At 39.9% G+C, this 21,820-nt stretch overlaps 1 protein-coding gene and 1 non-coding gene across 2 annotated transcripts in view; one reads left to right on the top strand and one right to left on the bottom strand.

Moving 5' to 3' along the window:
- Positions 1–21,820, top strand: part of MCUB (mitochondrial calcium uniporter dominant negative subunit beta) — a 110,352-nt gene that overhangs the window by 85,026 nt on the left and 3,506 nt on the right. The window contains exon 5 of the mRNA XM_053565045.1: positions 20,516–20,676. Within this exon, the coding sequence (XP_053421020.1) occupies positions 20,516–20,676 (161 nt within the window). The remainder of the gene's footprint in view (positions 1–20,515; positions 20,677–21,820) is intronic.
- On the bottom strand, positions 6,378–6,484 carry LOC128592223 (U6 spliceosomal RNA). The gene has a single exon (XR_008381806.1). It is a non-coding gene; the product is annotated as a U6 spliceosomal RNA (small nuclear RNA).

A 21,820-nucleotide genomic window follows, 5' to 3' on the forward strand; every position in this document is an offset into this window, starting at 1 on the left:
CTGCTACTGAACTTACAGTTGCGGGCGGGTTTAGGCGGATTGAACACACGCGACCACTTGCCGGTTTTCCACTGTTTTAGTCCTCCTCTTGGGGTCCAGAAGTCTCTCGCTGACTCCCTGTATCCTCTCAGGGGTGATGATAGGCAGATCCCACCAGCCAGAGATGCCTGGAGTCCTATATCCCCAGACTCACGGTGCCCAGATGCAAGGAAGCTGTTACTCGGCTGCCATCTTGCTCCACCCTCTCTGGTTCCAGTTCTAAGTGGAAAAGCTTTCAGTTTTACTCCATTCAGTATAACATTAGCCATGGGGTTGTCGTAGATGGCTTCAGTCAATTTAAGAAATGTGCCACATATGCCTATGTTCTTAAGTGTTCAAGTCAGAAAAAGATGCTGAATTTTATTGAATGCTTTTTCTGGCTCTATTGAGAGAATCATGGTCTTGGTTTTTGCTTCTGTTGATAAGGCAGACTATGTTATAGACTTGCGTGCATATGTTAAACCACCCCGGAATGAAATCTACTTGATTGTGATGTATGACTTTTTAAATTAGAAGCTGTAATCTTTTGGCTAGGATTTTCTTGAGAATTTTCTTTTTTTTTTTTTTGAGACAGAGTTTCACATTGTCACCCTTGGTAGATTGCCATGGCGTCACAGCTCACAGCAACCTCTAACTCCTGGGCTTAGGCGATTCTCTTGCTTCAGCCTCCTGAGTAGCTGGGACTGTTAAGTGCCCGCCACAACACCCGGCTATTTTTTTGTTGTTGCAGTTTGGCTGGGTCCAGGTTTGAACCCGCCACCCTTGGTGTGTGGGGCTCGTGCCCTACCCACTGAGCCACTAGCGCCACCCTGAAATACTATTTTCTATCCCTTAACCCTGGGTCAAGGCTAGGCTCATCTCCTAGAGACATCTTGTGGATAGCTTGTGCTTTTTTGTACAGTCAGCCAGCCTGTGCCTCTTCAGTGGAGGATTCAATCCATTCACATTTATTGAGAGAATTGATAAGTGTGGTAGAATTCTAGTCATGTTATTTTGTGAAAGCCTGTTACGTAGTTTTATCCTTTGTGCCATTGTGGAAGCTATGTTTTGACCTTTTGCTTCTGGGTGTTTACTTTGTAGGTGGTCCATTGTGATGTTCCTTGTCGAGAATAGATCTAAGTATTTCCTGTGGAGCTTGTCTTGCGGCAGATTTCCTCAGTGTTTGTATATCTGCAAAAGATTTGATTTCTCCATTAATTTTGAAGCTAGTTTAGCAGGATACAGAATTCTCGGCTGAAAATTGTTTTGTTTAAGAATGTTGACGGTGGATGACTATTCTCTTCTGGCTTGGAAAGTTTCAGTTGAAAAGACTGATGTTGGCTCAGCACCCATAGCTCAGTGAGTAAGGGCGCTGACCACATACACCAAGGGTGGCAGGTTCGAGCCTGGCCCAGGCCTGCTGAACACCAATGACAACTGCAGCCAAAAAATAGCCAGGTGTCGTGGTGGATGTCTATAATCCCAGCTACTTGGGAGCCTGAGGCAAGAGAATTGCTTAAGCCCAATAGTTTGAGGTTGCTGTGAGCTGTGACACCATGGCACTCTACCGAGGGCAACATAATGAGACTCTGTCTCAAAAAAAAAAAGGAAAAGTCTGCTGTCGTCCTAATGGCTCTGCCTCTGTAGGTCAGTTGGCACTTACTCCTGGTTGCTTGAAGAATTTTCTCCTTCATCCTGACTTTGGACAGGTTCATTACACTGTGTCTTGGCGAAGCTCTGTTTCAGTTGAGATGACCTGGGGTTCGATAGACATCTACATGAAGTGTGTTGGGATCTTTAGTAAAACTTTGGAAGTTTTCATTTATGATAGTCTCCAGTAGGGCTTCCGTTCCTTTGAAATAATCTTCTTCCCCTTCAGGGATCCCTATTATTCATATGTTTGAATGCTTCATGGAGTCTTGTAGTTCCCTAAGCAACTGTTCTGCTTTCTCTCTCTTCTTTTCTGCCTCTTTAACTATCTGGGTTAACTTGAACACTTTATCCTCTAGCTCTGACATTCTTTCTTCTCCATGGTCTAATCTGTTTTTAATACTTCCAACTGCATCTTTACATTCCCTGATTTTCTCCTTCATTTCCTTTAAGCTCTACCATATTCTTTCTATACTCTACATATCTCTCGTCTGATTTTGGTTCTGTCTTTCCATTTTCCCATAATTCCCTTTATTGTCTTTATCATCCATATTTTAAATTCTCTTTCTGTCAAATCCATTAATTCTTTATAGGTGCCTCATGGTCCCTTGGAGGAATTACTCTGTTTTGGTTTTTTATTGTGCCCCAATTTTTCTGTTGGTTCTTCCTCATGTATGCTTTCTTCTTGTTCACCACCTTGTGTTCCTTTTTCCTTCTCCCTTCATTCTTTGCTTTAAATTATCTTGTCTCAGAGTTTAAGTGTTGAAGAGACCTCTTGGTATAAGGCCAAAAGGAGGAGAAGAGTAAAGAGCAAGTAGGGAGAAACAAGAGGAATAGAAAGAAAGAAGAGAAAAAAGGAAAGAGCAAAGGAAAAGAAAACAACCAAAAGGAAGGGGGAAGAATGAAGAATAGGAGAGAAGGAGCACAGGAAGAGAGGATGAGAGTGGCTAAGGCCATTAGCTATAACTGAAGGATTTTGTGGGGCTGGGCTGGGTTGGTTCCTTGAAATCAGGAGCTCCTTATCAGTCTGAGCAGAGCCAGACTATTCTTCTGCCAAAAATAGGAAGAGAAAGAAAAGAACAAAAACAGGAAGGGAAAATTAAGTAAGAATGAAAAAGAAATAAAAAAATTCTACAGTGTGATCTTGCCAATACTTTCTTCCTAGAGCCAAAGGTAGAAGGGTCTCTTGGCCTCCTCGAGCCAGATTATTGTTGTGACCTCCCTGCCAGAACACAACTCTGCCACCCCAGCTCTCACCAAAAGAAGAAAAAAGGGAAAGAAAATAAAATAAAATAAGAATAGATAAAGGAAATTAAAAATACAGTTGTATCAAATAAAAGAGAAATGGGGGGAGAGAAAAAAAGAAGGAAGAAATGGCTCAGCGTCTGTAGCACAGTGGTTATGGTGCCAGCCACATACACCGAGGCTGGTGGGTTTGAACCCAGCCCAGGCCAGCTAGAACAACAAAAGCAACTGCAACAAAAAATATCCAGGCACTGTGGCAGGCGCCTGTAGTCCCAGCTACTTGGGAGGCTGAGACAAGAGACTCACTTAAGCCCAAGAGTTTGAGGTTGCTGTGAGCTGTGACACCCCGGCACTCTACTGAGGACAACATAGTGAGACTCTACCTCAAAAAAAAAAAAAAAAGGAGGGGATATTTTAGCTGCTGCATACGCAATTTTTGTGGGGGAGATGAGAAAAGTAGAAGAGTCTCTATCAAAAGAGAGAATATAGGCCAGGTGTGGTGGCTTACACCTATAATCCCAGCACTCTGAGGGGCCAAGGCAGGGTGCATTGCCTGAATTCACATGTTTGAGACCAGCCTGAGCCAGAGCAAAACCTTGTCACTAAAAAAAATAGCTGACATTGTGGTGGGTGCCTATAGTCCCAGCAACTTGGGAGGCTGAGGCAAGAGAATTGCTTGGCCCAATAGTGTGAGGTTGATGTGAGCTATGATGCCATAGTTCAAGGGTGACAAGGTGAGACTCTGTTTCAAAAAAAAAAAAAAAAGAGTGTAGAAGAATGAAATAGGGAGAGAGAATAAATGAGGCTAAAGAGAAAAAGAAGATGGCCAACTAGTAGCAACCTTTGGCAGAGGCTCCTGACCAGAGGGAGAAAAACTGGATAGAATCAGACTCTATGAAGCCAAAGGTAGGGAGCTAAACCAAGAAAGAAGATGGGCAAGCTGTGACTCCAAGGAAGAGCATTCAAGACAGCATATTACAGGTACAAAGCCTATAGATTAGAGGACGGGAGACCCCTCTCCCAAGCAGGAGGCCCTCTACAGGCTCTCTGTGAGAGCACAGGGAACAAAAGACCTCTCATTTTATCTCACTGTAGAGAGCCACTGAACACCAGGTCTCTTTCTCTAGGGAGATCCCACTTATGAATCTAGACACCACCCTGCCAGGCATAAAATTCAACAAATATTTTCGCCAATTCCAAACTCCCAGCCTAACCTTCCCCCCTCACATGGCAGTTTGAAATTCTGCCCCCAGCAGCACATAGAGTATTTGATCTTTTCCTAAGAGATCTGGGCATAGTGTGGACTACCGAACATTAGAACGGAGTCTGACTACTGGGGAAGAAAGAGGGCATGGGAAAGAAAGGACATTCAACAGGAGGAGGAGCAGTCCTCTAGTTATGACTTTGCTTGTGCTGACCCTTGGTTCGGGCTGTGTCGGCTGGAGAGGGTGCAGAACTCCCACAAGTTCTTGTCGGTACCCACAAGTGGGAGAGTGGTTGTCTGGTGTGGACTGAGTTGAGTGAGTGTGACTGGTCCCCGGCCCCAGCTGGGCAGGCAAGCAGAGGCTTGACAGTTGTGGACTGAGACCTAAGGGCAAGGGTGTGCTCCCCTGACTCCAACAGAGCCGGCAACCTCTGGGTGTGGACTGAGACTTATGGGCAGGTGTGTGATCCCCTGACTCCATCTGGACTGCCCAGCAGAGGCTTGCTGGGTGTGGACTAAGAACAGCAGGCGGGGGTGTGGTCCCTAGTTTCAACTGGGCTGGCGAGCAGAGAAGTGGACACCAGTGTGGACTGAGTCTGGCAGAAGGGGGTGTGGACCCCTGGCTCCAATTGTGGTGTTGGAGACCCTTAGATCTCTCTATGTTGAGCAGGGTTTGTAATGCCTGTGACAATTTGATTGAAACTCGTGTCTGGGACTATTTACCCGGGATGCTCTGAGGTTGACCTTCAAAGTTCTGTAGCAGAAAAGAACTGAAGGGTGGGGATGGGGCACCCCAACTGTCTGTATCTCTCCACAGCCAAGATTTAAACCTAATACTGTGGCTTTTTAGAATAGGGTAGAGGTTGGCTGATATGAAAACAGAGCTAGCTTACGCAATCTCACCAAGTTGGTTCTCAGAGTTGCTGGCCAAAACTCTGAAAGAGGCCTTTGTAAGGTTGTAGGGGATCAGCCACAATTACAAAGTCTAGCGCTTTGGTAGGGGGCTGATTATCTCTACTACCTGGGAACCCCAATTCAGTCTCACCCTACCAGTTCTAATAGCCCCAGTGGTGAAAAATAAACGTGGTGTGGAACCCAACGGAAGAACTCTGGCAACATGAAAAAGTTGATCAACCCCCCACCCCCATGGAATGACAAAGGAGATACAACTGAAGATGCCATGCATAGACAAATGTCTGAAATGTCAGAAATCGAATTCAAAATATGGATAGCAAATAAGATGAATAGAATGGAAGAAAAGATAGAAATCGAAATCCAAAGAGTAGTTCTAAAGTTGTCTCAAGAAATTAATGAATTCAAAGACAAAGTCACCAAAGATATGGATGTAAAGAAAAAAATAGATAGCAGAGCTCAAGACAATGAAAAATTTATTCGAGGAACTCCAAAGTATAGTAGAATACCTCAGTAATAGAATTGACCAGGCAGAAGAAAAGATCTCTGAAATTGAAGACAAAGCTTTCGAACATTCCCAAACTCTCAAAGAGGCAGACAAATGGAGAGCAAAAACTGATCATTCCCTGAGCGAGTTGTGGGATCACTCCAAAAGATCAAACATTTGTCTTATAGGAATTCTTGAAGGAGAAGAGGATGGTCTTAAAGGTACAGATGCTCTACTCCAAGAGATTATGGAGGAGAATTTCCCAAGCATGGCAAGAGATACAGAAATCGAGATAGTAGACAGTTTCAGACCCCCAGAAAGACTCAATCCAAATAAAGCATCTCCTAGACACATTGTGATTAACTTTGTCAAAGTTAAGATGAAGGAGAAAATTCTGTAAGCAACCAGATGTAAGAAAAGCACCAACTACAAAGGGAGAGATATCAGAATGACTGTAGATTTCTCAGCTGAAGCATTTCAAGCCAGAAGAGGGTGGTCATCAACCTTCAGTATCCTAAAACAAAACAACTTTCAGTCTAGGATCCTGTATCCAGCTGAACTGAGTTTCATTTGTGATGGAGAAATCAAATATTTTAATGACATACACATGTTGAAGAAATTTGCCATAACTAAACCAACTCTCCAGGATATTCTCAGACCCATCCTCCACAATGACCAGCACAATGCTCTACCACTAAAGTAAACTCCCTCAGAAATTTTTTAACAAAACCCAACATCCACAGTGGTGAAAGGATTAAAAATGTCCACTGGACATTTGAAAAACATGGCACCCAAAACACTACCAGGCTTGTCAATTCTCTCTCTCTCTCTCTCTCTTTTTTTTTTTTTTGCTGTTTTATTAAAAATATGGAATGCTTCATGAATTTGCGTGTCATCCTTGCACAGGGGCCATGATAATCTTCTCTGTATCGTTACAACTTTAGTATATGTGCTGCTGAAGCAAGCACCAGTTCACTTAATTAATGAGAATGGTTTAAATTGTCCTCTAAAGAGGCATAGGTTGGCTGACTGGATGCATAAACTCAGACCAGATATCTCCTGCATGTAAGAATCTCACCTGACCTTAAAGGATAAAATAGACTCAGGGTGAAGGGATGGACATGTATAATTCAGGCAAATGCAAATCAGAAAAAAGCAGGGGTTGCAATTTTATTTGCAGATATAATTGGCTTTAAACCAACAAAGATATGGAAAGATAAGGATGGTCACTACATATTGTCAAGGGAAACACCCAACATGAAGAGATTTCAATAATTAACATTTATACAACCTACCAGAATGCTCCTAAAGTTATAAAGCAAACCTTAATGGAGATCAACAATGTGATATATTACCTGCACTGTAATAGTTGGAGATTTTAACACCCCTTTGACAGTTTTGGATAGATCCTCCAGGAAGAAACTAAACAAAGAAATATTAGGCTTAAACATGACCCTAGAACAAAAGGACTTAACAGACCTCTACAGAACCTTTCATCCTAATAAAACTGAATATACATTCTTCTCATCAGCCTACGGATCATCCTCCAAAATTAGGACACAAGTCTAACCTCAGCAGATTTAAAAGAATAGAAATTATTCCTTGTATCTTCTTGGACCACCATGGAATAAAAGTTGAACTCAATAGCAGCAGGAATCTTCATACTTAAACAAAGTCATAGAAACTAAACACTTTTAGGCTGAATGTTGGGTGGGTCAAAGACAAGAGTAAGAAGGAAATCACCAAATTTTGGAACAAAATGATAAGAGACAAATTATCACAACGTGTAGGATACTGCAAAGGCAGCCTTAAGAGGGAAATTGGAAGCCTTCATCAAGAAAACAGAAAGAGAGGAAGCCAACAACTTAATGGATCTTCTCAAGCAAGTGGAAAAGGAAGAACAGTGCAACCCCAAACCCAGAAGAAGAAAAGAAATAACCAAAATTAGGGCAGAATTAAATGAAATTGAAAACAAAAGAATCATTCAGAAGATCAACAAAACAAAAAGTTGGGGGGTTTTGTTGAAAAGATTAATAAAATTGATGAACCTTTGGCCAACCTAATCAGAAACAGAAAATTAAAATCTCTAATATCATCTTTAAGAAATGATAAAGGAGAAATAACAGATAACTCAGAAATTCAAAAAATCCTCAATGATCACTACAAAAATCTCTGTTCCCAAATATATGAAAATCCAAAGGAAATGGACCGATATTTGGAAGCCTACACCTCCCTACACTCAACCAGAAAGAATAAGAAATCTTGAATAGACCTATATCTATCACTGAAATAGCATCAACAATACAAAATCTCCCTAAAAAGAAAAGTCCTGGACCAGATGGCTTCATATCTCAATTCTATCAGACCTTTCAAGAGTAACTAGTACCTATATTATACAACATTTTCCAAAGCATGGAAAAAGAATGAATACTTCCCAACACATTCTGTGAAGCAAATATAACCCTGATTCCCAAACCAGGAAAGGATCCAACAAAGAAAGAAAATTATAGACCAATATCATTAATGAATATTGATGCAAAAATATTCAATAAGATCTTAGCAAACAGAATTCAACAACACATCAAAAAAATTATACACCATGATCAAGTTGGTTTTATTCCAGCATTACAGGGTTGGTTCAACATACACAAATCTATAAAGATAATACATCACATAAATAAAAAACAAAGACAATATGGTTCTCTCAGTTGATGCAGGAAAAGCTTTTAATAAGATCCAGCATCCTTTCATCGTCAGAACACTTAAGAAATTAGGCATAGAGGGAGCAAGATGGCGGCCGAGTAACAGCTTCCTTGCATCTGGGCACTGTGAGTCTGGGGAGATAGGACTCCAGGCATCTCTGGCTGGTGGGATCTGCCTGTCATCACCCGTGTGAGGATACAGGGAGTCAGCGAGAGACTTCTAGATGCCAAGAGGAGGACTAAAACAGTGGAAAAATGGCAAGTGGTCGCGTGTGTTCAATCCGTCTAAACCCGCCAGCAACTATAAGTTCAGTAGCAGTGAGACTGCAAACTGGAAAGGCCTTATCTGTGAACTGTTTTGGTGTTTTTGGACTTGGCACTCAGTTGAACTGCCTTGAGGAGAGCCTGAGTGGGAGTGCGGAGAACTTTGGCCATTGTCTAGGGCCCCAGTCTGAGCTGCTGAACCAGACGGAGCTAATGGTGTTTGGCTGTGGGTCACAGGGAGCCATTGTGAGCAATCTGCCCCCGGCAAGCTCTGCCCTCAGGGTCGCAGAGCTAGAATCGGGTGGTAGCTGGTAACCCAACGACCAAGTAGCCTAAGGATGGGGTCTGAGCCGCCTTGCAGCCCTAACCCTCAGGGGTAGAGTGAGACTGGTTTTGGCACACTGGGTAAGTGGATAGCCACTTCAGCAGTGATTCCAGCTACAAGCACTTTCCTGGGAAAGCTTCTGCTCAGCAAGTCTACAAGTTCAGAGTGCCTTTTAAGTGGGCTGAAGAGAGATTTAGGGTGTCTACCTGCTGGGGTTTGAGAAATCAGCAGCCTACAGTCATATCAGAACTATGATTACCATCTCATACCCCAGAAGACAACGTGTTGCCCAGGTAATATTCAATAACATATACATACTGCTTTGTTTTTGGTTGTGGCTTTTTCTGTTTTGGGGTGTTTTTTTTTGTTTATTTTGCTGTTGTTGATGTTGTTTTGCTTTTTAATTTCACCCTTTTCCATACAGATCCTTTTTCTTTCTCAATTTTTCTGGTTTAATTATAATTTCCCATTGCTACCTTTTTCAATAACTAGAACTTCATTTTTGCTAGTGTTTCTACCGCTATTATTTGCTTTTTCACCCAATTTTATCCTGTAATGTTTTCTGTTTGCCTGTTTTGGTTTGATTTATAGCATTTTTGTCTTTCCTCTCTACTTGGTGGAGGTGGGGTACTGTGTCTGAGCAGGTTAGCAAACAGCTGCTGACCTCAAGGGAACCACCAAACTGGGCACCCCCAGAAGGTGGGGTTTTTTTAAGGTTGTGTCAAAGTACCCTACTGTACACCTATATTGCTCTGTCACCCTCTTTCTGTGCCTCTCTTCTTTTTGTCAATATTCCTTTAACCCACCCCCTCTCCTTCCTCTATTTTTCTTTTTTTTTTCTTATCACTCGGTCCTCCTTTCTTTCATCCAGTTTTTGCTCTTCAACCTTCTCACCCTTCTGGTCCTGTAACCCTTAGACCACAGGCACGAGAACTTAAAGAGAAAGAGGAAGTGAAAGGAAAATTAGGGCAAGGAAACAGATAAAAGAAATCACTCATGAGGAAGAATCAGCAGAAAACTCCAGGCAACATGAAGAACCAGTCCAGAACAACCCCGCCAAGGGACCATGAGGTAGCTACTGCAGAGGATTCCACCTATAAAGAAATGTTAGGAATGACAGAAAGTGAATTTAGAATACACATGTTGAAAACAATGAAAGAAATGATGGAAACAATGAAGGAAACTGCTAATAAAGTGGAAAAAAACCAAAAGGAAATCCAAAAACAGAATCAAATAAGAGATGAACGATATGAAGAATATAAAAAGGATATAGCAGAGCTGAAGGAAATGAAACAGTCAATTAGGGAACTTAAAGATGCAATGGAAAGTATCAGCAACAGGTTAGACCATGCAGAAGAAAGAATTTCAGAGGTAGAAGACAAAGTTCTTGAGATAATTCAGATAGTAAAAGAGGCAGAAAAGAAGAGAGAGAAAGCAGAACATTCACTGTCAGAATTATGGGACTTTATGAAGCGTTCCAACATACGAGTTATAGGAATCCCAGAAGGGGAAGAAGAATGCCCCAGAGGAATGGAAGCCATACTAGAGAATATTATAAAAGAAAATTTCCCAAATATCACCAAAGATTCTGACACTGCTTTCAGAGGCATATCAGACCCCAGGTCACCTCAACTCTAACTGAGCTTCTCGAAGACACATTGTGATGAACCTGTCCAAAGTCAAGACAAAAGAAAAGATTCTACAAGCTCCCAGGAGTAAGCGGCAGTTGACGTACAGGGGCAAATCCATCAGAGTGACCGCAGACTTCTCTAATGAAACTTTCCAAGCAAGAAGACAATGGTCATCTACCTTTAATCTACTTAAACAGAACAATTTCCAGCCCAGAATTCTGTACCCTGCTAAGCTAAGCTTCAAAATTGACAGAGAAATCAAATCATTTACGGATATACAAACATTGAGGAAATTCGCCACAGCAAGACCAGCTCTACAGGAAATACTTCAACCTGTTCTGCACACTGACCACCACAATGGATCAGCAGCAAAGTGAGAACTCAGAAATTGAAGGGCAGAACCTAACCTCCACACTGATGCAAAAGATAAAAGTAAGCAATGGACTCTCACAAAATAAGACGAATAGAATACTACCATACTTATCAATTATCTCAATAAATGTTAATGGCTTGAATTCCCCACTGAAGAGACATAGATTGGTTGACTGGATTAAAAAACACAAGCCATCCATTTGCTGTCTGCAAGAAATACACATGGCTTCAAAACAAATTAAAGCTCCGAGACAAGGGTTGGAAGGCAATTTTTCAGGCAAATGGAATTCAGAAGAAAAGAGGAGTTGCAATCTTATTTTCAGATACATGTGGATTTAAAGCAACTAAAGTCAAAAAAGACAAAGATGGTCACTTTATCTTGGTCAAGGGAAAAATACAACAAAAAGACATTTCGATTCTAAATATTTATGCACCCAAGTTAAATGCTCCCAGATTCTTGAAACAGACCTTACTCAGTCTGAGCAATATGATATCTGATAATACCATCATAACAGGGGACTTTAACACTCCTCTTACAGAGCTGGACAGATCCTCTAAACAGAAATTAAACAAAGATATAAGAGATTTAAATGAGACCCTAGAACAACTGTGCTTGATAGACGCATATAGAACACTCCACCCCAAAGATAAAGAATATACATTCTTCTCATCACCCCATGGAACATTCTCCAGAATTGATCATATCCTGGGACACAAAACAAATATCAACAGAATCAAAAGAATTGAAATTTTACCTTGTATCTTCTCAGACCATAAGGCGCTAAAGGTGGAACTCAACTCTAACAAAACTGCTCGACCCCACCCAAAGGCATGGAAATTAAACAATGTTCTGTTGAATAACAGATGTGTGCAGGAAGAAATAAAATAGGAAATCATTAACTTCCTTGAACATAACAACAATGAAGACACAGGCTACCAAAACCTGTGGGATACTGCAAAAGCAGTTTTGAGAGGAAAATTCATCGCTTTAGATGCCCACATTCGAAAAACAGAAAGAGAGCACATCAACAATCTCACAAGCCATCTTATGGAATTGGAAAAAGAAGAAGAATCTAAGCCTAAACTCAGTAGAAGAAAAGAAATATCCAAAATCAAATCAGAGATCAATGAAATTGAAAACAAAAGAATCATTCAGAAAATTAATGAAACAAGGAGTTGGTTTTTTGAAAAAATAAATAAAATAGATAAACCATTGGCCAGACTAACGAGGAATAGAAAAGTAAAATCTCTAGTAACCTCAATCAGAAATGATAAAGGGGAAATAACAACTGATCCCACAGAGATACAAGAGATCATCTCTGAATACTACCAGAAACTCTATACCCAGAAATTTGACAATGGGAAGGAAATGGATCAATATTTGGAATCACACCCTCTCCCTAGACTCAGCCAGGAAGAAATAGAGCTCCTGAACAGACCAATTTCAAGCACTGAGATCAAAGAAACAATAAAAAAGCTTCCAACCAAAAAATGCCCTGGTCCAGATGGCTTCACTCCAGAATTCTATCAAACCTTCAAGGAAGAGCTTATTCCTGTACTGCAGAAATTATTCCAAAAAATTCAGGAAGAAGGAATCTTCCCCAACACATTCTATGACGCAAACATCACCCTGATACCAAAACCAGGAAAAGACCCAACCAAAAAGGAGAATTTCAGACCAATCTCACTCATGAATATAGATGCAAAAATTCTCGACAAAATTCTAGCCAATAGATTACAGCTTATCATCAAAAAAGTCATTCATCATGATCAAGTAGGCTTCATCCCAGGGATGCAAGGCTGGTTTAACATACGCAAGTCCATAAACGTTATCCACCATATTAACAGAGGCAAATATAAAGATCACAGGATCCTCTCAAAAGATGCAGGAAAAGCATTTGATAAAATCCAGCATCCTTTTCTAATTAGAACACTGAAGAGTATAGGCATAGGTGGCACATTTCTAAAACTGATTGAAGCTATCTATGACAAACCCACAGCCAAGATTTTACTGAATGGAGTAAAACTGAAAGGTTTTCCTCTTAGAACTGGAACCAGACAAGGTTGTCCTCTGTCACCTTTACTATTCAACATAGTGCTGGAAGTTCTAGCCAATACAATTAGGCAAGACAAGGAAATAAAGGGAATCCAAATGGGAGCAGAGGAGGTCAAACTCTTCCTCTTTGCTGACGACATGATCTTATACTTAGAGAACCCCAAAGACTCAACCACAAAACTCCTAGAAGTAATCAAAAAATACAGTAATGTTCCAGGATATAAAATCAATGTCCACAAGTCAGTACCCTTTGTATACACCAATAAGAGTCAAGATGAGAAGCTAATTAAGGACACAACTCCCTTCACCATAGTTTCAAAGAAAATGAAATACCTAGGAATATACCTAACGAAGGAGGTGAAGGACCTCTATAAAGAAAACTATGAAATCCTCAGAAAGGAAATAGCAGAGGATATTAACAAATGGAAGAACATACCATGCTCATGGATGGGAAGAATCAACATTGTTAAAATGTCTATACTTCCCAAAGCAATCTACATATTCAGTGCCATTCCTATGAAAATACCAACATCGTACTTTCAAGATTTGGAGAAAATGATTCTGCGTTTTGTATGGAACTGGAAAAAAACCCGTATAGCTAAGGCAGTTCTTAGTAATAAAAATAAAGCTGGGGGCATCAGCATACCAGATTTTAGTCTGTACTGCAAAGCCACAGTGGTCAAGACAGCATGGTGCTGGCACAAAAACAGAGACATAGACAATTGGAATTGAATTGAAAACCAAGAAATGAAACTAACATCTTACAACCACCTAATCTTCAATAAACCAAACAAGAACATACCTTGGGGGAAAGACTCCCTATTCAATAAATGGTGTTCGGAGAACTGGATGTCTACATGTAAAAGACTTGAAACTGGACCCACACCTTTCCCCACTCACAAAAATTGATTCAAGATGGATAAAGGACTTAAATTTAAGTCATGGAACAATAAAAATCCTCCAAGAAAGCATAGGAAAAACACTGGAAGATATTGGCCTGGGGAAAGACTTCATGAAGAAGACTGCCATGGCAATTGCAACAACAACAAAAATAAACAAATGGGACTTCATTAAACTGAAAAGCTTCTGTACAGCTAAGGAGACAATAACCAAAGCAAAGAGACAACCTACACAATGGGAAAGGATATTTGCATATTTTCAATCAGACAAAAGCTTGATAACTAGGATCTATAGAGAACTCAATCCACATGAAAAAAGCCAACAATCCCATATATCAATGGGCAAGAGACATGAATAGAACTTTCTCTAAAGATGACAGACGAATGGCTAACAAACACATGAAAAAATGTTCATCATCTCTATATATTAGAGAAATGCAAATCAAAACAACCCTGAGATACCATCTAACCCCAGTGAGAATGGCCCACATCACAAAATCTCAAAACTGCAGATACTGGCGTGGATGTGGAGAGAAGGGAACACTTTTACACTGCTGGTGGGACTGCAAACTAGTACAACCTTTCTGGAAGGAAGTATGGAGAAACCTCAAAGCACTCAAGTTAGACCTCCCATTTGATCCTGCAATCCCATTACTAGGCATCTACCCAGAAGGAAAAAAATCCTTTTATCATAAGGACACTTGTACTCGACTGTTTATTGCAGCTCAATTTACAATCGCCAAAATGTGGAAACAGCCTAAATGCCCACCAACCCAGGAATGGATTAACAAGCTGTGGTATATGTATACCATGGAATACTATTCAGCCATTAAAAAAAATGGAAACTTTACATCCTTAATATTACCCTGGATGGAAGTGGAAGACATTATTCTTAGTAAAGCATCACAATAATGGAGAAGCATGAATCCTATGTACTCAATTTTGATATGAGGACAATTAATGACAAGTTTATTGGGGGGGAAGCAGAAAGAGGGACGGAGGGAGGGGGATGGGGCCTTGGTGTGTGTCACACTTTATGGGGGCAAGACATGATTGCAAGAGGGACTTTACCTAACAATTGCAATCAATGTAACCTGGCTTATTGTACCCTCAATGAATCCCCAACAATAAAAAATAAAGGAAGAAAGAAAGAAATTAGGCATAGAAGGGACATTTCTTAAACTGATAGAGGCCATTTACAGGCAATCCATAGCCAATATCATATTGAATGGAGTAAAATAGAAAACATTTTCACTCAGATCAGGAACTAGGCAAGGATCCCCATGGTCCACCTCTCTTCAACATAGTAATGGAAGTGCTAGCCATCATAATCAGGCAGGAGAAGGAGATCAAGGGTATCCAGATAGGGTCAGAGGAGATCAAACTCTCACTCTTCAGTGATGACATGATCTTATACCTGGAAAATCCCAGGGACTCAACTAAAAAACTCTTAGAAGTGATTAAGGAATACAGCAGAATCTCAGGATACAAAATCAATGCTTACAAATATGTAGCTTTTTATATGCCAACAGTAGTAAAGCTGAAAATATAGTCTAGGACTCTATTCCTTTTACAGTAGTGCCAAAGAAGATGAAATATCTGGGAATTTACCTCACAAAGGATGCGAAAGATCTCTATAAATAGAATTATGAAACTCTGAGAAAAGAAATAGCTGAAGATGTAAACAAATGGAAAAACATACCATGCTTATGGCTGGGAAGAATTAATATTGTTAAAATGTCCATACTACCCGAAGCAATCTACAGATTTAATGCCATTCCTATTAAACCACCATTGCAATACTATAAAGAGTTGGAAAAAATAGTGCTTTGTTTTATATGAAATCAGAAAAAAACCTCGAATAACTAATACGTTACTTGGAAATAAAAACAAATCCAGATGTATCATGTTACTGGACTTCAGGCTATACTATAAATCTATAGTGATCAAGACAGCATGGTACTGGCACAAAAACAGGTAGATTCATGGAACAAAATAGAGAACCAAGAGATGAACCCAACTACTTCTCATCATTTGATCTTTGACAAGCCTATCAAAAATATTCAGCTGGGGGAAAGACTCCCTATTTAACAAATGGTGCTGGGTGAGCTGGCTGGCGACCTATAGAAGACTGAAGACTGAAAGACTCCCACATTTCACCATTAACAAAAATTGATTCTTACTGGATAAAAGATTTAAACTTAAGACATGAAACTATAAAAATACTAAAAGAGGGTGCAGGAAAAACAGTTGAATTAATTGGGATTGGAGAATTTTTTATGAGGAGGACTCCCCAGGCAATTGAAGCATCGCCAAAAATCCATTACTGGGATCTGATCAAACACAGTAAGTAAAGCAAACTGACAGCCTTCAGAATGAGAGAAGATTTTTGCAGGTTATGCTCCCAACAAAGGTCTGATAACTAGAATCTATAGAGAACTCAAGCTAATCAATAAGGAAAAAACAAATAGCTCTCCCTCTCCCCCCCCCGTCTTTCCCTCCCTCTCTCTCCTTCCCTTCCTCCCTCTCCTTTCCCTTCCTCCCTCTCTCTCCAAAAAAGAAAAAAAAAAAAAAAGAACAAATAACTCCATTTCTGTGTGGGCAAGAGACTTGAACAGAAGCTTCTCTGATGAAGACAGTTGTATGGCCTATAAACACAAGACAAGATTCTCATCATCTTTAATCATCAGAGAAATGCAAATCAAAATCACTTTGAGATATCATCTAACTCCAGTAAGATTAGACCACATAATAAAATCCCCAAACTGTAGATGTTGTTGTGGATGCAGAGAGAGGGAACACTTCTTCACTGCTGGTGGGAATGCAAGCTAATACAACCTCTTTGGCAAGAAGTTTGGAGAATACTCAAGGAACTAAAAGTAGACCTACTGTTCGATCCTGCAATTCCTCTCCTAGGTATATACCCAGGTGATCAAAAATTACTTTACGACAAAGACATTTACACCAGAATGTTTATTGCAGCCCAATTCATAATTGCCAAGATGTGGAAACAGCCCAAGTGCCCATTGACCCATGATTAAAGTGCTATGTCAATATATACCTGTGGCATGTCAATATATACCAATATGTAACAGTGGTATGTCACCTACACATCCATACGAATGGTAGAATATGACTATAGTCCAGAAAGTAGAGGGAAGAGGAGAGAGAGGCCGGGTGAGAGGAGGGAGGGTATTTTGGGGGACCTCACCTAATGTGCATGATGCAATGGTACATTTCAAAACTATTAAGAAAATTAGAGTATAATTGTGATGGATGTGTTAATCAGTTCAATGTAAGCATTTCACATTCTATATCAAATCAGTACACTGAACCCCATATATGCATCAATGTACACAGTTATGATTTAAAAAAAAACAATAAATAAAAAATAGAAATCAATAAATGAGGCTAAAATACCGTAACCAGAAAATACAGGAGTCCTTGCTTTTGATGAGAGTAAAAATGGAAGTTAAGAACAGAACCAACCACATTAGCAAAAAACAAAACACATCAAAATAAAACCAAATAACCTCTAACAGCCAAAAATAGCAGCAACCTCAGCAACAAAGGAAAAAAATAAAACAAAAAAGTGTGTGTGTGTGTATATATATATATTTTATACATACATATAAAAATTTATATGCATATGTATTTTATAAATTCATATTTATATACATATAAATTCATATCTCTACATATTATATTCATATAAATTCATATTTATATATATTAAAATACATACGTATTTTATATATACACACACATATATTGCAGAAGGGACCAACTTTAATAGAAATGACTATCTATGTATGTATGTTGCAATACACCACCGGGACACCAGGTGGCACTGTGTTTTGTTTTGTTTTGTTTTTAGGAGATGGAAACATAGCTGGTAACCTCTCTCTAGTCCCAGGCATGGTCCTGTTTCCCAACTTAGTTGTCTGTGGTGATTGCCTGACTGTTTCTTCAGCATTCAGACCCTGCCTAGTTGGGATCTTAAAGCTCTCCAGAATCCTTCAGAGGCAGTTCTCACAATGGCCACTGACAACCGTTCCTGAGGGATGCGGAGACCCTGAGCCTATCCCCAGAGTGGAGGTCTGTTCCCAGCAGGCAGAACTAAGATGGCTGTGCCTTAGGCCCCCAGTAAGAGGCCCACTCTCCCAACCCTCCCCCAGTGGCAACCCCCTGGCTGTCTAGACCTTCCTTTCCAATGTGGCTGTCTTGCCTGCCAGCAAACCATTGACAAATCCACTCCAAGCAGCAGTGGTATCTGGTTGCTGTATACTGTTTGAATCAGCCCACTCTTTGAGTCCTTCCACTTAATGCGCAGCTTCTCCTGAGAACTGTGGAAAGGCTTCCTCTCATCCTCGGACCTCCATGAAGGGACCAGCTGTTCCTGCCAGCCCCCAAAATCTTGCCTAGTGTGTCAGATCTCCACTGCTCCAGATCACACACTGTCTCTAGTATATCACTACCTCACTGCGCACCCTGAGCCATGACTCCAGGTAAGATGCCTGCACCAGGTGTGGCTTGATTCTCTTTGCAGTTCACAAACCCAGGTGGCCCAATCACATTAACTAATTGCCTTCCCATTTTTTGTAAATTTTTCATTTCCCCAACTCTGTTTAAGCTCTGTTCTCCCTCCCACTTCCCTCATTTTTCCTTTAAAACTCCCAGTCACCTCTGCACAAAATGCCTAAGTTTAGTTCACACTGGACCCTCTTCCCTATTGCAATAGTTGGTTTTTTTGTGTTTGTTTTTTTTTTTTACTGAGAGTCTCACTTTGTCACCCTCTGTGGAGGGCGGTGCCTTCATAGCTCACAGCAACCTCAAACTCTTGGGCTCAAGTGATCCTCTTGCCTCAGCTTCCCTGGTAGCTGGGACAACAGGTGCCCACCACAATACCTGGCTATTTTTTTGTTTATTTGTTCAGCAGACCCAGGCCAGGTTTGAACTTTGAACCCACCAGGCATGCGTGCATGTGGCCAGCACCCTAAACACTGAGCTACCGGCACCCCACCTGTAATAGTAAATTTATCTTTACTATCTTTTGGGTGGTGCCCCATCTGTGCCTTTCCTCTGTATATAGATCTTTTAAATTTCAGTAGATTTTTCATGGTCAGAAAAGAAGTCTGACTGAAATTCTACAGATCTGAAAAGCCAAAGCCTAAAAGTGAACTCATAGTTTTTCACCCCTCCATAGCAGCATTAGCCTACAGTGTGGAAGGGGTTAAAGACCACCACAACAGAGTCTTAAAGAATGGGGTGATGATGGAATAAAAATAACTTCAGGACTACTGGCACGAACTGGAAAATCACTAGGCTGATAGTCTGGGAACATGCATCTCCTTCCTTGCAGTTACTGTTTACTTGCTGCCTGGTAAGAAGGTTCATTCCTCTCTTTCTCTTACCTTATCCTCCTCCCCAAGGTTCTCTTAAGGTGATGGTGAGCAGCTATAACCCTCAGAAAGCCTCATAACAGCTTCATTTCATAACATTTCATAGCTGTTATAATAGCTTCATTTCATGTGGATTTATAAACCCACTGAGTAGGAAGGATGAGAACAATCCATAATCAGACAAACTCAGTGTTGAAAAGTTTGAAATTTTAACTCCTCTAGGGTTGAAAAAAATAATTTTCCCTCTACCCTTAGTTCTTAGCTGGGATGGACCCCTATAACAAAAGACAGATTAACAATAGAAAAACAGTCCATCTTTTATGTACACGTGGAAGATAGCCAAGGAAGGAGTAATTTTCAAAGAGATGACTTAAAACTCTGGCTGATAGAGCATCTGCAACACAGAACAATACATTTCGGGAGAAGTGACAAGACAAAGGAAAAAGACCTTCAATCTCTAGTGGCAGCAAATTGTGGGAAGGCAATAAGCTAGTTAATGGTTGATAAAAGCAAGTGAAGTTTGTTATGTATTCTGGTGTCATCTCCAGGCTGATAGGGAGCTGGTGATCAACCTTTGTTGTTTCTGGTGGAGAGGCCTTTGTAAGTTTGCATCCTGATTTTTTATCTGCTGCTTCTCAATTGCTTTCAGCTCAAAATAATCCTTATTGCAGATTGGCATATTTTTGGTGCCATATTTTGGTGGCGTATTCTGATTTCCTACACTACCTCCGCCTGCTTTTTTTTTTAAACAAATGTGTGAATGAACTGCTTTTCAAATCTACACTTTTGTTGTTTACTATGACTTTCCTTCTTGAAAAGAACATACATTTGAACTGCTTTTCAAATGTACATTATACAGTTGTTTACATGTTGTACACCAGCTTCCTTCCTCTGTGGATTCTAAAATAATTTTTGGAAAAAAAACTTGGGGGTAAGGAGAGGGATCTTAGTTTAAACTTACATATAAAAGTGAATCTATAAACTAATGTGTTACAAGCTGAAGTCAGGCTTTCACCTGCATTCTGGTAGATAGATAGTCAGCTTTTTTCTGTATCCATATGGTCAAAGAAACGGTATAAGTCACATTATAGAAGAAAAACAAACAAACAAAAAATAATGAATTTTAAACCTGCTACCTGGTAATTCATCATTACAGATTGTCTTTATGTGAGCAAACCTAATGGAGTTATCTGAAATAGGAATGAAGGCCAATACCAGATGCTTCCCTACAGGTTGGGAGTGCACGGGTAGCCAGGCTTGGGGGACCCAGATTTGGTTCCCTGAATTCATATCCTTCCCTGTAAAAAACAATGTGTGACCAACTTGTGTTTCCTTTGTGTCTTTTCAGAAAACCCAACTAATGAACATGCTATTGAGATGGAAAATGTGAAATCCTTGGTTCATAGCCTATTTACAGTCTTGCATTTAGAAGAGTCTCAGAAAAAGAGACAGCATGATTTACTGGAGAAAATTGACCACCTGAAGGGACAGTTGCAGCCCCTTGAACAGGTTAGGAAGCATCATAGTTGAGTCTATTTGAAAATAATGACTAGTATTTATTGAATGCTCCTCACATGAACATTTTTCTGAATGTTTTACATATGTTTATTTCCTCCTTTAATCCTCCAAAAAAAAAAGCTATGCAATCTGTGAGTTCAGTACAATTATCTTCTCATTTTTTTATATGAGTAAACAGAACAACAAAAGTCTATAGCTAATGCATGGTAGATACCCTGAACTTGAACTCAGGTGGTCTGACTCCAGAGCTGACATCTTAAATTCTGTGTTACTCATCTTCTCCATGAATCAGTTATAATGTGTCTGTAAATAACTTTAGAACTAGATGGGATTCAACACCTGGAGTTCTACCTCAGTTTCTTTTTTAGAGAATATGTCCAGGGCCCCTGCTTTGTTTAACAGAATGGTTGGTAGTGGCTTTTTTTTTTTTTTTTATTGTTGGGGATTCATTGAGGGTACAATAAGCCAGATTACACTGAGGTAGTGGCTTTTTAACACCTAAAGTTAAGCAATGGTGTAGAAAAAAGTAACTTTGGTGGGGCTGGGTGAATCTGTTTGTTTTAAGGGAAGAAATCCATTCTTTAAAACTGTAATCCCATTAGTGAGATTTTTTTTTTTTAATCAGAAGGTTTATGTGTATCTTTGAAAATGAATAGAAAGTTTCTGAAGATATAAGAGAGTTTTAATAGTGATTAACCTCTAAGAGTAGTTGGAAGATGACAGAGGGACTTTTTGGTTTTGTTTTTAGATTATTTACCATTTTAATTTTTTTCTATACTTTAAAAAATTTCCACATATTTTCTTGGATTCAAATTTTAAAATCTAAAAAGTTTTCCTGCCAATCTTTCCTTCAAATTACTATATCTCCCATACCTATAAATCATTTCAGATTTTCTTTGTGTACAAACAAATACACATATATTCTTATTTTGTTCACTTTCTTAAAAAGGAAGCACACTATTATGCATATACTGCTCTTGTCTTTTTTCACTAATAGTGTATCATGGAAACCTCCCTATATTGCTACAGAGAGCCTCCTCGTTGCAGTTACATAATTTCTTGATGGGCAAGATATTCATAATGTCTTGATGGATTATTTTGGTCTTTTGTTATTAAGAATGAATCTGTAATGAAT

The sequence above is a fragment of the Nycticebus coucang genome, chromosome 1, assembly GCF_027406575.1.
Source record: "Nycticebus coucang isolate mNycCou1 chromosome 1, mNycCou1.pri, whole genome shotgun sequence".
In the NCBI taxonomy this organism is placed as follows: domain Eukaryota; kingdom Metazoa; phylum Chordata; class Mammalia; order Primates; family Lorisidae; genus Nycticebus; species Nycticebus coucang.